This window comes from Electrona antarctica (genome assembly GCF_951216825.1).
Source record: "Electrona antarctica genome assembly, chromosome: 22".
Taxonomy (NCBI): domain Eukaryota; kingdom Metazoa; phylum Chordata; class Actinopteri; order Myctophiformes; family Myctophidae; genus Electrona; species Electrona antarctica.
The window spans coordinates 16,312,645-16,330,767 of NC_136805.1; the positions used below are offsets into that span (position 1 = coordinate 16,312,645).

Consider the following 18,123-nt stretch of genomic DNA (forward strand, 5'->3'; position numbering starts at 1 on the left):
CACCACATTCCTATTTCCTCCCCATTACCAAGGACTGTCTAAAGAGGACGAGACGCGAAGACCGTACGGGCGACGCCATGTTGCTCCATGGAAGGAAAGAAACATGCGCAATGGGCATACTTGGTCTGCATATTGAGACAGGCAGATATGTAGGCACGGTTGAGGAGGATAGATTATGTAGTCTGTGTGATCTAAAGGAAATTTTTATTGTCCATTCTACAACTCTATTAGGGAGAGACTTTTTAATGAGATAGATCCAAATCATGAATTTATATGGTTGGAGGACTTCGAGAAACTAAAACGACTATTTCAAAAGTACACCTTGTCAGTTGTTTTCAATGTACTTTGTTAAATGACTTGTCAGTGTTGTTGTCTTCTTCTTCTATCGGGTTTCATGGCGGTCGGCAAACCTAAATGGTGCATTACCGCCACCTACTAGACTGAGTGTGGAAACAGTGTTGTTGTCAGGGGGGGAGTGGGGAGGTCGGGGAGAAGCAAACCACACCTACTATATTTAGGAGACCATTTGTAGGCTGTGTGTACCATTTCGCCTCTAGTGGCTCCAATGAAGTTGGCCCATCTTCATACATAAACCATCTTTGGCTATATGCAGCCTACACTTCCGCGTTCAGCTTCCTTGGTCTCAACTGCGCATGTTTCTTTCCTTCCATGGAGCACCATGGAGAAACATGGCATCACCCGTACGGTCTTCGCGTCTCGTCCTCTTTAGACAGTCCTTGCCCATTACTAAGGAAGCTTAGAGAAGGAAGTGTCATGGTCACGTGACTGTGCTGCGCCATGACACTTTCATGGGAGCCAAATCTTGCACCAGTAACATGAATGTCACCAGTTACGTGAATGGAGCAAGCTGGACCAGCTCATAAACATTATTTATGAACCATTGAGACCTGTGTCATATAATCGGTTCAGGCGCATATATATATATATATATATATATATATATATATATAATTTTTGTTTTAATTATAAAATAAGACATATCACAGTTCTAATCAGTTGCTTTTCGATGTGCACAGAATGCACAGCACATCATTTTTTGCTCGATTTGGCTGCCAGACGATGGACAGTCTCACGATACTTGGCTGGCACGTACAGAAACATACTTTTTGCTCTTTAGATACCTCTATAAAATTACAGTGTACACATCGAAAAGCAACACAGCAGACAATGTGTTATGAGGAAATTTGTTCTTAGACCCACTTAGGAAGTTTTTAAGAAGGTTTTGGGATCCCTCAATCTTTTCTTAGCTGTGATTTGGTCGTAGGTAAGAACAGAATCTACGCACACTGTGGAGCACTTCTTAAGTGCAATCTGACAACATAAAGGGAAAACAGCGCCATCTGCATGATGCTCAAAGTTTGGTCTGAGGACCTCAAGGGGTCCTTGAGGAAGTTCCAGGCAGTCCACAGCAAAATATGGAATATTTTACCACTTTAATCCCATTTTATACTTTGAAAATAGCCAATCTACAAGCTCACAAACGCGTCCCATTACTGCCCATTTTGAGCTTGTAGATCGGCTATTTTCAAAACATTTTGATAAATCTTCAAAACATTACCCTAGCAGAAAATATTTTCATATGGGGTTCTGCAGAATGCATGTCAATTTGGGGGTCCTTGACATGAAAATGTTTGAGAACCACTGGTTTAGAGTTCACAACCCAATCCAAACAAACGCACGCATCTGACTGGACTTCTCTTAGGAATTCACTTAGGAAGAAATGTAAGAGGAAAAGTTAGGAACTTATTGGCGCATGAGGCCCATTGATTCCAGTGCATTCTGCCGAACTTCCAGGTGCAGTTTGGCTCCCATGGTGCGACGAATCTGCCACCTGGAATTGCGTGATAGCGAAAATGACGTTGGCGATTAACACGCCTACGTCACCTAGTAATTCATTTTCAACTAGGGGCACAGGTCTCCACCAGGCCAGGTCAGGTCGCGGCCTCCTCGTGGCGCTAAAATAGGCAATGTGAAAAGGGTGCCATTTGTTTTTATTGGCCCATGAGGCCCAATCTTTTTATTAATTCATTTTATCTACAGTTACATAAACATCAATGGCACTTGGTTGTCACAGGGGTAAAGTCCAACACGCCATGGAGCATCCGGCTTGGACGCACATCGATACAAACACGCTGTCCGTGTTCGGGAGAGGGAAGCTGTGTTAGCGACTCCAATGAGCTGGGGGAGGGGGGTCACCTGTCAGAGGGGGGTGTTGAACAGCAGGAGTAGGATGGAGGCACTACGTAATCCCGGTTGGGGATCCTCACTGGTGGGTGAGTCAGTACGGTACAACAGCATTGGCGTACTGGTCTCTATTTATTCAGGTTGTGGTGCTCGTGTGTGTGTGTGTGTGTGTGTGTGTGTGTAACGAGAAGGTTGGTGAAAGGATGCTGGGGTTGTCTGTGTGGAAAGGTTTTCAGACACGGTTGATGTCCAGGTCACACTGATTGGTCAACTCGGTCACAAGCTCCTGAATCTGTTGGGAGTTTTGTTGTGGATTCCTTAAAGTTTGACAACAGCTGGAATTGTAATTGTATAGCAGACATGAAGTCCACACATCAGCTCTGACAGTGGGATAAAATGTGATGGAACCAATTTGGGTTCCTCAATGTTGGATCCGGTACCTCCGGACCCCAAACCTAGTCACCATCAGAATCACCATCTATGGGTTGACTATGATCCCTCCTCAGCTTGAGAGACACACATTTGAGATCGAGGCGAACATACGGCATCTGCCCCACAGTTTTCCACGTGTCCGTCTCTTCACAGTAGCACTCGATGTTGTGGACAAAGCTACTTGAAGGCAAAGCTACAAGGAGAGACACAAACAGCCATGAGAGAAATGTCTGGTGTGGACAAGCAGACATTCATGGAGTAGAAGTGTCATACTTACTCATACTGCCTTCTGTGCCACCACTGCCACCAGTGTGGCCATCATGACCTCCTAGTACGTAGAGCTTTCCATCCACCACAGCCACGCTAGGCCAGTTGCGTTCCACTTGCATTGGGGCACACATGGTCCACTGGTTGGTCTGGGCGTTGTAGCATTCCATCGTCTTTTCAATTGTCTCAATATTATTATTATTATAATGGCAGCCACCTATGAAACCGGAATTAACAGGATAGCGACGGTTAGTGTGTTTTATTATGTGCCCAAACTACAGTGAAGATTCAGTGAATATATTATGGAACTAAGATCAGTGGTGGAAAGTAACTGAATACATTTACTCAAGTAGTGTACTTTTAATTAACTTTAGAATTAAATAATAATAGCATAATAATAATAACTAGAACTGCACTCTGTTGAGTGCTACGAACTTCAAAAATCTCAGCCTCTCTGTAAAACATTGAAATTAAATACTAAAGTCGGGTTATAACTGGCTGTCAATGGTGACGTAATTGCGATACGTTTCAATATTGGTTGGGTAACAGGTAACGTATGCATGTATAGTATGTATGCAAGTTGTAAGTTGAAAGTACTATACTGTGGTCGGCTGGCTTTTTTATGTGCGTATTCTTGGTAGGTATATATACTGAAGTTGATGGTGACGTAATATTATATGTTATTATATGTGTTTATATGTTATATATTATATGTTTCAATGTCGGGTTATAACTGGCTGTCTTTTTTAAACCCTCCTTGCAGGTTCTACCGCAGTCTGTATTATAATAAGCATTATATAATTGGACCAATTATATGAAGATATGTTGAAAATGTATTGTATTTATTTTTGATAGTAATAATAATACTACATTTATTTAGTCATTTCAAATATATTTTCAAAACAGCTGTCATGGTCGGATATTGCACCACATGATATTTAGACACTTTAGAAACTTGACACATTCTCTGCGGAACACAGGTTTCAAAAGCTTTTTTTCCCTTTTTTACACAAAGGAACGCCATTAGAGTGCCCCTTCCCCCCGCAGGCAATGTGTAGGTAAAAGTAGGTATAAATATACTCATTTAAACCTAATTACATAAGCACAGTGTTACTGGAATTTGGATGTGTTTGGATTCTCTGAACAGTTCCTGCATTTGTTTATGCAGGGAACATAGAACGTTTTTTGGGGAGGCAGGGGAGTGGGGAACATAGAAGCTTGGGAACATAGGGATGACCCCTATGATACCTGTAGTGGTCAAGAGGTGCGCGCACATCACAGTAAATTCAACGGGTGCTCGAACAAAAGAATAAACTGCAAAATAAGAAGAAAGTCTGCACACCATTTTAAAAGATCCCGAAAACATTATTTACCAGAGCGGAAAAAACAATCGTTTCGGCGTCTGTGGCCTTCGTCAGTTATACCTGTATACCCGACGGTATATGGTAAATAAAAGTTTTTGGGGAGCTTTTAAAACGATGTGCAGACTTCTTACGATACCTGTAACATAGATCTTTCCATTCAGAACACAAGCAGCTGATTCAGAACGTGGAATCTGCATAGGAGCGACTTCTGCCCACACAAATGTTTTAGGGTTGTACTTGGCCACCTGGTTTGGCTTCCGTTTATTTGGAGCACCACCTAGAGTCCAGGAGGACACACATCATTCACCATTAACAGAAGAAGCATTGATGCATACTAATTCCAAAGGATTTGTAAATTTTCAGTCAATCATTATGCTTGACATACACCAACACTAAATGAAAAACACCACCTCATGAAACCCAGCAGGCTGAACCTGCAGGTCCATAAATCTGTTCCATACCAATAAAATAGAGATGTCCATCCAGTGCGACCACAACAGAGCAGCTGTCCTCGTAATGCGCTGCTACACCGACAGACTCCATAAGCTGCCAGGTATCTGTGTAGGGGTCATAGCAATCCACTGAGTCTCCAACCTTCTCACTTCCTCGGCCACCTACTGCAAACACATATCCATCCAGCATCACTAGGCCTATGGAACATGTGGGGTTGAGCAGGGAAAAAATACAAATGAAATTGATCATTAGAAGTGACAACCTTGACCATACGCTCTATGCAACATCTCATTGAGTGGAAGTAGTATTAACTTCTGCTTGAATGAACCACTGCACTAATTACCGGTAATCAATATATATTAATTTAATATATATAAATGGATCCAGAGCATTGAATGCTATAATTATGGGTCAATATTGTACAGTACAATATTATCAACTGGATCCCCTTATGATGTAATTATTCTGCAGTTAGAACTGAACTGAACATGTTTCCACCTGCACAGATGCCTTTTCAGACCTGCTAATTTTAATTTCCATATACCGGTAATACAATAATAGATATAATAGCAACTGATATTGTCTAGAAGACTATGCTCGAGATATTCGGCAATGTGTAAATATCTCAAGTTGCCACATATATCCGTTGCCCTACCTTTAACGACCATCTGCTAGCTGATGTGACAATCGTGAGCTTGTAGAATTGCTAATCTATTATTTGAAGGAAAAGAATAGTGTGTGATATGTAAGGGATAATATCTGGCTAGGTGGTCATTGTCGGGAGATAATTCACCGACAGGGAGTTTAACCACCGAGGCGAAGCCGAGGTGGTTACACTCCCTGAAGGTGAATTATATCCCGACAATGACCACCTAGCCAGATATTATCCCGCTTATTACATGGCTAACTAACATAAATTAATCCATTGATCCAAAACACAACAAAAAAAGTATTCCATAACTTCGCGCTGGCTGAGTCTGCCCAGCTGCAGGGCTGAAGCACTGTCGGAAAACAAGGAAGTGAGTTGATCAAATAGAATCCATTTTCGGGTCCAGCTGCTTCGTCTATTTCTCGCTCAAATGTTTTCAAAAACATTTTTAAGAGCAATGTTTAGCTGTAAATTACATTGTGTGTCAGTAGTGTGTGTGTTTACATGGCTGTTATGTTGGAAACGGCAGTAAATCAAGCGGGCGCAGCCGCGCAGCTGGTGGTGCTCAGAGGGTTTGATTAGGCAGCGGTCATTATACAGCGGAGCGGTCATTATCATGAGATAACTCACCGCTGAATTAAGCGATTGACCAATCAGAATCAAGCATTCAACCAAGCCATGTAATAAACAAACGTACTGAATCGATAGCGTGGCTCATTCATGGCAGCCATCTTCAACCATGAATTACGGTGAACATCATAGCGCCACATCTCACTACTGTCACCACCAACATCGTATTGGCCTCCGGCCAAATACAGAGTGGAATCTATGGTGGAAGAAGAGCAGAATAAAAAAGGTATACCTTGATTGTTAAAAGAAATAAGATTTGAATAGGCATAAACAACTTCACACATCTTCCGTCTTATTGTGATGGTTTACTTATAAAGCCAGAGAATTTACCAAAACCAGTGCCAAAGAATGTTGTAATATAAGCTGCAAGGTGGGCTGTATACTGACTGGCTGCATGCAGTAGGTAACATTCATGTAGTAACCATTTTAGACTGCCTGTGATCTATCAGCAATTAAAATGGCCAACAATCACTGTTCCCATAGTAAGAGAAATCTATGAAAATCTAGGAACTAAATCGTTACCAAGAAATGTCTTCACCAATGTGTTTCTAAAGGTGTCTAATAACATGTACTAAAAGTTTGAAATTCAACTCCCGTGGGAAATTGAGTTATTAGCATAATATGTGACCATACCCTTAACAGCCTATATAATGATCAAAATGTCATCATTCTTTAAGTAGCATGTGACATATGAAACTAGGGGGTTTTCATGATTCTGAATCCATTCCAAGCATTAGTTTTGCACAAAAAAAACACTCCTTGGGAGGAAAACGGCCTCACAAACGTGATGAGGTCAGCACATTTGGTCAAGTGGATATGGCCTAATTTAGCCCAAGGAGTGTTTTTTGTGCAAAACTAATGCTTGGAATGGATTCAGAATCATGAAAACCCCCTAGTTTCATATGTCACATGCTACTTAAAGATTGATGAAATTTGGACTTTTTTGCCTTATATAGGATGTTAAGGGTATGGTCACATATTATGCTAATAACTCAATTTCCCACGGGAGTTGAATTTCAAACTTTTAGTATATGTTATTAGACACCTTTTGAAACACATTGGTGAAGAAATTTCTTGGTAACTATTTAGTTCCCAGATTGGTCAAATACCTGATAAAATGCCCTTACTACCAGTATTCCTTGACCAATAACGTTGTGCAATGTGAAGTGTCTACTCTACTGCCTGTCAATCATATGTACACTCAACTGGTGCAACACTATGTCTTGTTTACTGTATGGTGCAACACTACGTCTTACTATGCTTACTGAATGGTGAGGTACTATAGAGCGTCGCAGTCCCGCCCCCTTTCATGACGACGCCAGGCCGAGGAAATAAATCCCAATGCATTTTCCTCATAGACATTTCATAAAGTATTTATTTAAAGACCTTTTAAGCGTCGTACGAAGCCAGCTCGAGTCGTGACAAATCATGACAACAAACACAATATTTTGGACCAAACAAATAATTACAAAGAAGAAAAACATTTAAAAAAAGTGTTGTAACCTGCCGTTTGGCCCAAAACATTGTGTTTATTGTCATGATTTGTCACGACAAGAGTTGGCTTTGTCCGCGGCGTAAACGTCTTTAAATAAATACTTTCTGAAAAGTCTATGAGGAAAATGAACGGGCATTTCTTTTCCGGGTCTCACGAGAGGGACTGCGACGCTCTATAGTTGCTCTGTGGTGTGTTGAACTTGAACCAGACCCCTCACAGCTTTTGGAACCCACTGTATCCATCACAAATACACAACAGCTATCATAAATATAAACGGCTTAAACTTTGCATGCGTTTCTTAACATTCTCATGAATCTAATGAAGAGCGAGACCAGAAGTGTAGGTAGACACCATCGGGAAACTTAGGCCGCTGCCCCCCTAGCCACTGGAAGACAGATGTGAGAAAAAAAATAAAACCCTCCTCTGATAATAGATGCATTGGCTGTCCCTCTATTGGTTGCTACTGCAACGCTCACGTGCACATGCTAATTATCTTTTATGTGTGCACAAGATTACATTGATTCCTAGCTTATCCAACATAAGCTAAGATAAGATGATGGTGCTATTAAAACTAGCCTTGAACAAACACCATCACTGGATGAGGCTTAGCAGTCAGTCTATTCAGAGGTAACAGTAGGAGTCGTAGGACCCATTACATCATGTCCTAAGTAGATTGACTCCGATGGTAATCCTCACCTGATGAAACCACAGCATAATCATATACTTCCGAGGGCAGTTGTCCATCTCGTCCAATATTCTTCCACTGATTGGTCAGTGGATCAAAGCTCTGAACTTGGTCAAAGCCATCAGGCATTTCAGCCTCTTCGAGTCCAAACATCACGATCCCTTAAACAAGCAGGAGCAGCAGGTGAGAGAGTAGATTTAAGAGTTGAAGGAGAAACCACATGTATTTGGTTGAGCGTTCAGTGTGGCAGCCCCAACCCTCTGGAACTCTCCCCCCAGAGAGGCAGCACAAAATTAGCAGTCACTGAATGAATCCAGGAGACAATTGGTATGCATTTTGACACAAAACTAAATGAGAAAAAGTATGAAATCATGATACAGCCTGAATAACAAACCACAGTCATTTTTAGTGGCAGGTAAGCTTTTTCCAGCATCATCAGGTGCATGCATGTGTTCAGGGGCACATACATTGGTCAAACGTACTAACAGTCAAACATGCAACAGTCCGACAACATGCGTGACCGGTTAAGACCCACCCATCGCTCCCGACATGCGTGGCTGGTTAAGACCCACCCATCGCTCCCGACATGCGTGGCCGGTTAAGAGAGACCCACCCATCGCTCCCGACATGCGTGGCCGGTTAAGACCCACCCATCGCTCCCGACATGCGTGGCCGGTTAAGACACATGCATGGCCAGTTAAAACTCACCCGTGGCGTCCGCGTGCGGTTAGGGTTTGGAGTAGGGTGTCGGACAATTAATGCCTGTCAGACTGTTAGTACGTCAGACCAAACACATGCACCATCTGTTCAGCAGAGTACCTGTGGTCCTGCGTGGGCGTGCTGTGTTACAGTAGGGACGCTCCTTGGCTTCAGAGATGAACCTCTGACATCCCTGGTGTTCTTTCACCACATCCAGACTCTTAACAACAGTGTGGCGGTAGGACGGACTGATGAGAGGCAGACGGATTTGCTCTAGAACCTAAAAGAACACACAGAACACCAAGTATTTACTAGTCCAACTGGATATTGGGTGATCAACATAATATAACTAGAAAGATGCAATCCTGGGGAAAATTGCGATTGTGGTTGCCTATTGCATATTGTGAATGTGATGTCACCGAATATTGTCCAAAAAAGATGTATCCTGTGGAATTATAGGCAGGGGGGTGTAATAGTCATCGAATCAGGGGAGTGAGAAGAAACAAAATACCAACTAGAAAAAGTGCCCTTCCGGGCACAGGTCTCCACCAGGAGGATAGGAGTGTGTGTGATGTTTGGCAAAATGTTTAGGAGAATGTTTTTCTTTTCTTCATTTTGTTGAGGAAATGCAGAGCCAGATCACTCATAGCATCTCTGAGGATAGAATTCTGGATGAGCAGGACATGTGCAGCATTTTGTACAAAACGGGCCACTCCTGAAAACTTTGGAAGGCAATTTTAGCCAATCAGTGTACAATCTGAGAAATCCAACAGACTCGTCTTGATCACATGACTACAGAGATCATGTGTACCGATTTGAGGCATTTTGTTCCAAAAATGTGTTTTGCAAAAATCAACCTGTTGGTGGCGCTATAACAGGCCAATGTGAAAAGGGTGGGATATATTCCTCAGCCTAGTAAGAAAATGTGTGAAAGATTTCACGTAAATTGCATGCTGCGTTCATGATTTGAGGCTATTGTTCAAAACGGGGCAATCTTGCAAACTGTGAAAGCCAATTATAGCCAATTAGGATGGAATATGAAATATCAGACAGATCCGACTTGAGCACATGACCATAGAGATATTGTGTAACGATTTGTGAGATTTTTGGACAGAATCTGGAGGAGTAATATCAAAAAATGTGTTTTACAAAAGTCGGCCTCCTGGTGGCGCTATAAAAGGCAGATGCGGAAAATGCAGGTAAAAGGTTTGTCCTTGGCCTCTAGGGAGTGTGCATGCAACGTTTCACGCAGATCGGTACAGTTTTAGGTATAAATGTGAAAAGCTGCCTCATGGTGGCGCTATAACAGGCCGTTCTGGAAAATGTGGGGCAGAGGTTCATCGTTGGCATCCAGGGAGTGTGTGTGCAAAGTTTGGCATCGACCGGGTTAACGGTGCCGGAGATTAGCTGTACACAGACGGACGGAAGGACACACACACGGACGGACGGACACACACACGGACGGAGTGCAAAACATACTCTCTCCCCATGCCTTCGGCCTGGTGGAGACAATAACAATAGTCTGTTTGCCTAGCGGCAACCACACTAATTATGCATATTTCCAGCCAGCACCACGTATACATGAAGCAAGTGACTCTAGAAACTACCCTGCATTTAGAAGACCTCTGACATATTGATAGGCAGAGACCTCTGATGGTCTGGTAAGTAACGTAAGACTAACAAATGACTGACCTTTTCACAGTTCTGCTTGCGGGTAGGACACTTCTCCAACCACAGCATGGCAGCCTCAAACACCATGTCCTCCTTGGGAACGTTCAGATGGTCACTGGAGAGAACCTCCGTCAGCCTTTCCACACACAGAGAGAGAAACGCTTCCTATTGGTAGATGAAAAGACAAAAACACGATTAGCTGATACTAGTGATACATGAGGACACTGTTCCCAAGTTCCTATACTTCACACGGAAGTCAAATGTTATCATCTGAAGGGTACACTGGATGGTTTGGTGATTGAATGTTTTTCTACCCAGGTCTGGGTCAGTTGTGGTGGTGGAAGGTTGAGTACTAGTAATAAAACAAACACTGTGGTAAATGTAGGAGTCCAATCACTGACCTGCTGGTAGATGACACTGAAGTGTTCCAGAATATAATCCATGCTGTGGTTCTTCAACACTTTACAAGAGTGGTCGTCGGCACAGCAGTAAATCTCTACACAGTTATTGACATCCATGTGACGCCTCATGTAGTTGGAGCAGGCCTCTCGAACAGCCGTGACTTCCAACAAGTCTGATGCTGCTAGCAGGGCCTAGAACAAATGAACAAAATGTCTTCACTAAGCACTGATGTTATATATGACAAAATAGAGACAATGAATGAGTTTCATGGTGTAAATACCTGCACATTATCAGTAGAGATGGACACCTTTGAAGTGTAGGCATAGTTCACCAGCAAACCAATCATCTGAGGTTCCAGTCCAATGATGGTCACCCTTTCCTGTGTGGACTCCCTCATACCCGATGAAAACATGGCCTGTGCAGGTTGAAAAGCTGAATGGTTGGCTTGGGAGTGTCCATAGTTTTTCTTATTTACATTGTTAATTGGTTAATTAATTTGGATATAGCTTGATGTGTGGTGTGGTTTATGTGAAAGTGAAGGCAGACTTTAAATGTCATTCCCTATAGGCAACAGCAGGACAATACTCAGGTCAATAGGTGTGTGTATTTACCTCAAAGTAAGGGCTGAAGGAGGCCAGTACATAACGATGGCAGGGGACCTCCTGTCCCTCACAGCACAGAATCACATCACACAAGACACTGTTTAGACGCAGCCTGTTGAGACCCTCTAACACCATGTTAAGATGGTTGGGGTCCACAAACATCTCAGCATCCAGGGAGGATAGAGGTACACTGGTGCCATCCTCCTGAAGTGCAACGACAACAACATCCAGAGGGACATTTATAATCAGACAAATAAACTACAAACTAGATAAAGTGCTCCTCGGGGCACAGGTCTCCACCAGGGCAGGTCAGGTTGTGGCCTCCTGGTGGCGCTATAATAGGCCAATGTGAAAAGGGACATTTCTTCTTACGCCTTGGATGGCAATTGGATGATTTGAGGCATTTTGTTGCAAAAATGTGTTTTGCAAAACTCCACCTGTTGGTGGATGGAATACATCCCACCCTTTTCACATTGGCCTGTTATAGAACAGGCCAATGTGAAAAGGGTGGGATGTATTCCTCAGCCTAGTAGGAAAGTCTGTGAAAGATTACACGTGAATTGCACGCTGCGTTCATGATTTGAGGTTTTTTGTTCAAAACAGGCAAATCCTGCCAACTTTGAAAGCCAATGTTGGCCAATTAGGATGGAATATGAAATATCGGACAGATCCGGCTTGAACACATGACTATAGAGATAGTGTGTAACGATTTGCGGGATCTTTGGACAGAATCTGGAGGAGTAATATCAAAAAATGTGTTTTTCAAAAGTCGGCCTCCTGGTGGCACTATAACAGGCCGTTCTGGAAAATTTGGGGCAGAGGTTTATTTTTATCCTTTATTTACCCAGGAAAGTAGCTGAGCACAGGTGCTCATTTTCAGCAACGCCCTGCACATAGAACACACAGACAGACACACAGACACACACACACATTAAAACCTGGGAGCTGACCAGTACAACCACAGTCACTAAGCAGCTCCAGGGGGAGCAGTTGGGGGTTCAGTGCCTTGCTCAAGGGCACTTCAGCGGTGTTGGGTGAGTGATGACAATCACTTCCCCACCCAGATTTTTTCTTTTTTTTTAATCGAACCGGGAACCTTTCGGCTACAAGGGCGCTCCTCTAACCCTTAGGCCACCGCTGCCCATCGTTGGCATCCAGGGAGTGCGTGTGCAAAGTTTGGCATCGACCGGGTTAACGGTGCCGGAGATTAGCTGTTAACAGACGGACGGACACACAGACACGGACGAAGTGCAAAAACATACTCTCTCCCCATGCCTTCGGCCTGGTGGAGACAATAGTCTGTGATCTGGTAATGATGCTTGAATGAAAACGGTCACTCACACGGTCAGTGTCCAGTCTCATCCTCTTGGCAGCCTGTGGTGATTCACTCTGGCGGGCAGCATCCAGGATGCTGTCAGCCATGGCTGAGGTGAGTGGATCTTGTCTGCAGCGACAACAGAACGCACAACATTACTGTTACATTTGGTTTAACTCTGAAGAACATGATTCACCTTTCTTCATATTTTAATTGCCTGTGGATTACAGTGATTCAATTCAACTCAGGCTGCCCATTAGTCAAATTAGGTTGTAATAATCATGATGTGGTAAGATAAGATGTGAGCGAATTGAATATTGGAGTTACTTTGACACCACATTTAAAATGCAAAAAAATACAGCTTATTGACTTATTAGCTTATTGTTGTTGTCTCATAGTGAAGTTTTATTTAATCCAGTGATATTTATTGAGCATATCAAGTACTTTTTTGTAATATATTGCCTACTTAAACTTAACAGTTAACTGTTTTAACTGGGAGATTCCCAGTACAGCCAGTCTTCTACAGCTGGCCATTGAACCAGCTTGAGTATCAGAGTTCTTTCTCCGTGTTACTTGTTTGACAAATTAACAAGGAAATGTTTCTCAGATAGTACAAACAACTGGTAAGCATCATTATGCTTCCTATGCAGTGTGGCAGTAAACATCATGTCAGCTACACACATCCTATACTCTTCTCCCTCCTGGCTTCCAAGCTGTGGAATAAATGCTATGTAGAGATATGCTGGTTATTATTTATATGCTTTTTAGCATGCCGTTTAGACAGACCCAAGGAGGATTTAGCTATCCTAGTTTATTTGAAGCACTAAATCGTTGTATATTTTATGTGACCGGCAACTATTTGTTTGACTATAGGCATAGGAGGCCTTTGCCATGTTTCACCAGTTTCAATTGAAACGGGCCTCCAACCTCAGGAGGGCCTCCGAGCTACGACTGACCACCAGGCGTCATTCAACCCCCCCACCACCCTTGGCCTTCTCTCACTCACTCGCTGCCTTGCTCTCTCCCACGATGTTAAAGTTGTACCTATTTCCTGTTGATAACCTGGGTAAAATGTGCAGCATTGGGAGGTAAATGGGAGACACTTTATTGTGAAGGGACAACAGGATGAGAAGAGGTGTTGTTGCTAATTGTCGAGAGTAATGGCTGCGTGTGATATTGTCAAACTATTTGTATCAATACGGCTGTATCAACAAAATAATTAGGTATATGGGGGCCTCATATTTGGTCTTGAAATGGGCTTCCAGATTCCTAAGGCCGCCCCTGACTATAGGGTTCATGTCATTAATCTCATCTGAGTATAAATACCAACCTCTGTGTTTACCGTGTTGTCTCAGGTAGGGTTGGGATTTTAATCATTCCCTCTCAACTTTCTGATTCCTTAACGGTTCCCTTTAAACCATTCCTGTATTTGAAAATAATCGGCCTTCATTAAAACATAAAACAAATATAAACAAATGCAATCATACATACAGTACTGCATACCTCTGGTTTACTTTAGGGCGTTCCAGATGGACCCTTACAGGTCTGTAACTCAGAGAGCGTACAAATGGACCTGTAAGGGTCCTTTTGGTTCCATGTGTACACTCTCAAAAGTCATAGTGGGCCTTGAAACTAAAAAGTTAGAGAGCCACCGGTACTGCAGACATGAAGTCCACAGGCACATACCAGTTCTGACAGTGTGAAACGCTCACAAATGTGATGGAACCGATTCCGGTTGGTAAATGTTGGGGACCGGTTTCTCCGGTTCCGTCTCAGGTGGTCAGGTAAGGTTCAGCTGCGTTCAACAGGATTCTAAATCAAACACAGAAACAAGAAAATAAGTAAAGATATTGGCAGCAAAACGTACTTGCAGTGCTCATTATGCAGAATGTCCCATTTCACACAAAATTTAATCCAAAAATAGCAGATCGACAAGTCAAAGTGACACATTGTGAGCATGTAAATCAGCTATTTTGCAAAAATAGCCGAACAAATGATTAAAAAAAAGGGGAAAAAAGGGCAGTGTACAACACTTTTTTTAAAGAGTTCTAATTATTTGTTAGGATCTCGAAGATACAGAATTAGGTAAGGACTGAGGGCCCATATGGGGGTAGCCGCAATGTGCAACACAGAACAGGGATGAATCTAGAGTTCCATTGACATCCCATTGATCCAAATTGCTTTTGCGATCTGCTTGTATTAAAACGACGTTAAACTCACCAACATTGCAGCTGTAGGGAAAACGTATCCTCTTTCAAACTGCAAAGCGTTTGTTTCATAAAAGAAACACCAATGAGCTACTTTCTGTCAAGAAATACCATGCTGTGGTATACTTTGGAAGCGCTCATTTGTATTAACGGGTCGTGCTGCTGCCTTCTGCATTATGACGTGCAAATTCGAAACAGGTGGTAGGCAGGGCCGTTACAGAAAGTAGCTCATACGATGTCTACGGTGTATTTTTATGAAACAAACACTTTGCAGTTTGATTGAACACGTTCTGAGCAAAACTCCTCCCTGATTCCTGGCCCTGTTGCGCCCCTCACTACCGCCCATTGAGAATTTACGTCAGAATCGGCCACAGACGGAATTAAAACACTTCTTTATTGAAAATTATGGACTAATACATTGCACAAAGACGCCGCAGAGTTAAGTTAACATTTGGGGCTCGACGGTAAGCAACTTATATTTGGGGAGGGGATCTAAGACTCGTACATACAAATGTCAACATAATTGATAAAATACTCTGATAATCTATTCGGGGGCTAACCTCGCAGCTGGGTGCACGGTGCAGCAACAACGGGGACATTAGTCCAAGCTGGTGTCCATGTACAAAAGACAGCCACGTTACAGACTGTAAAGTAAAGAAATGACTTAGTAAATAAAATGTCCATATTAACAAATAGAATATTCTCTTTCAAACGTATGAACTTAAGACAAACAAACCTCACTCGAATCCCGCATCTGTTGTTCAAATGGAGGAAGTGTAGTGTAACCATTAACAGTGTCCCCTTGGCTGCCACGACCCCACACCATTGGTTCCGGGCAGAAACATAAAACTCTTTTGTTTCCAGTGGTGGCGTGGCGGCAACGAAACAAAACCACTTTCCAAGAAATACATCATATAAACAGTCAAATAAATATTTAAATAATGCATTATTTCTCCCCTGGAAATAAAAACGTCTGGGTTTCCGAGGCTAGGACTCGAGAGGTAGCAGCATGTGTTGCCATGCCAAAGCGGGTTTCTATAACTTCCATATCCTACCTCGAATTCAAATCTACCTCCCAACATAAGTGCAGAAAGATGTATTGTCTGTTTCCATTTTAATTTTATGCAATATCTCGAATCAACCAGTAGATGTCCTACTACCTGACCTCAAGATGTCAATGTCTAAAAGAGAGTAGGGACTCATAGAGATCACCTCTGTTCCAAGAACCACTGATCTGTTAGTTCAGTTGTATTAACATACTCTAGTCTCTACCATTACACACATTTACACACACTTGCAATGCTTAAATGATCTCTCTCTAGTGACTAGAGAGATAATTCAATGTCCTGTTGATACTGCATGTGTGTAATGTATACCGTATAGCCTAGGCCTACACGTGCAGTAGCAACAGGACATATTCAGATATTTCTGCAGTTTTTTATGTTATGTAAAGTCAGTTAATATGTTTATCGTACAAGTTAAATGCCCTGCATAAGCACTGCATTAACAAGACAAGTTGAATTAGTTTGACTCGTGATATACCGTAGGGTATTATCTTACAATAACACATCTTTAATCTGGATACTGTGGATAGTCAACAATAGTTGTAAATATTAACTCTTTATAACGTTCATTGACAGTAGTAATACAACACAGTAACCATCAGGCAAGAATTCAGATTTTACATCAAGGTTTAATCCACATTATTGGAATTGGAAGAATTGTTTTTTTTAAATAAATCTTCTCTCCTAGGAGACTCTGGTCCCTGAAGGCACATAATATTTTAAGATGGAGGTCCGCAGCCAAATACATTTGGGGGTCCCTGACATGAAAAGGTTTGAGAACCACTGTTTTGGAAACACTTGTTAATGGGACTGTCATTTGACCATAAATACAATCATATATTCTACAAAACAGAGTAAATATTCACCCTTAAAGACTCTCAATGTGTTATCATGTCTAACTGAGGGACAGTATCATCATCATCAGTGAGAATTAATGGAAAGTGAGTGTTTTTCAGTGAAAGTGTGTGTGAACTGTGAAGGTATGTATGTGTGTTAGTATCAGGATCACAGCATGGCAGCTTTCCTTCATTCCTGTCCAGCTGGACTCTGATCCTCTGAAGTTTCCGTTTCAATGAGAGATCAGTGGCTGACCCTGAAGTCTGGAGTCTGCTGCATATTCACATTTATAGATTATCCAGAGTGGACCCCCTCCTCTGGTAAGAGTCTGCTAAACGTACAATTTACAATTTAGGCATTTAGCAGACGCTCTTAATCCAGAGCGACTTACAATAAGCAAGAACAAAAAGCATGGGAATACATCACATATGTAAAAATGCATTTATCGCGAAACATGCGTAAGCTAAGAACGTGACTAGAACATATCTATATAATGACACTATACATATAAACTATAACTAGAACATATCTATATAATGACACTATACATATAAACTACACATATATGCTATACTATGCTGTACATATATACTATGAAGTGCTATGACTACATACAATGCACTTATTGTGCTGTCTACATGACATGCTATAAGTCTGTTTCAAATGCTATATAAGTCTAAGAAGTGCTGTCTAAGGGGGGTAGGGTAAGTGCTATGGGCCATGATGGAGTCTGAAAAGGTGGGTTTTCAGACTACGGCGGAAGATCGGGAGTGATGCTGCAGTTCTGATTGCAACAGGAAGTGCATTCCACAGTTTTGGGGCCAGAAGGGAGAAGAGTTTGGGACGTGTGGAGCGTTGTCCCGGCGTTTTTAGTGAGGGTACTTCCAGCTTCCCTGCGTTGGCTGATCTGAGTGCGCGGGAGGGTTTGTAGGGTTCAATCCAGAGACAGACGGTCGTCTGTCGGCCAGTTTGAAAGCGTCGTGAGCTTGTCGGCAGGAGACTCCCGATGACAAGCTCCCGTCGTCTTGCCGATGCGTTGGAACCCTTTGATGAAGAACCCAAGGTGACTCCAGACCAAACACACTTGTTCAGACACACCCAGCATCCAAAATGTATCGTTTCCAACCTCAACATCCCAGCTGTGAG

At 42.4% G+C, this 18,123-nt stretch overlaps 1 protein-coding gene across 3 annotated transcripts; it reads right to left on the reverse strand.

The window, feature by feature from the left end:
* Nucleotides 1-1,889: 1,889 nt before the first annotated feature.
* LOC306915459 (kelch-like protein 24) lies at nt 1,890-15,896 on the reverse strand. 3 transcript variants are annotated; one of them, XM_079492790.1, is made up of 16 exons: nt 15,813-15,896; nt 15,637-15,720; nt 14,556-14,681; nt 14,200-14,292; nt 12,896-12,998; nt 11,564-11,758; nt 11,233-11,367; nt 10,952-11,143; nt 10,572-10,715; nt 9,000-9,159; nt 8,192-8,341; nt 6,068-6,196; nt 4,730-4,918; nt 4,405-4,545; nt 2,915-3,121; nt 1,890-2,830 (listed from the first exon to the last, which is right to left on the reverse strand). In XM_079492790.1, the coding sequence occupies exons 5-16, from the start codon at nt 12,974-12,976 to the stop codon at nt 2,661-2,663; spliced, it is 1,893 nt and encodes a 630-aa protein (XP_079348916.1). In that variant the 5' UTR covers nt 12,977-12,998; nt 14,200-14,292; nt 14,556-14,681; nt 15,637-15,720; nt 15,813-15,896; the 3' UTR covers nt 1,890-2,660. The 3 variants fall into 3 exon arrangements, with proteins under 3 accessions (XP_079348916.1, XP_079348917.1, XP_079348918.1); XM_079492791.1 differs by lacking the exon at nt 15,813-15,896 and having other exon boundaries at nt 15,637-15,796; XM_079492792.1 differs by lacking the exons at nt 15,637-15,720; nt 15,813-15,896 and adding an exon at nt 15,090-15,114.
* Between the last annotated feature and the right edge of the window lie 2,227 nt (nt 15,897-18,123).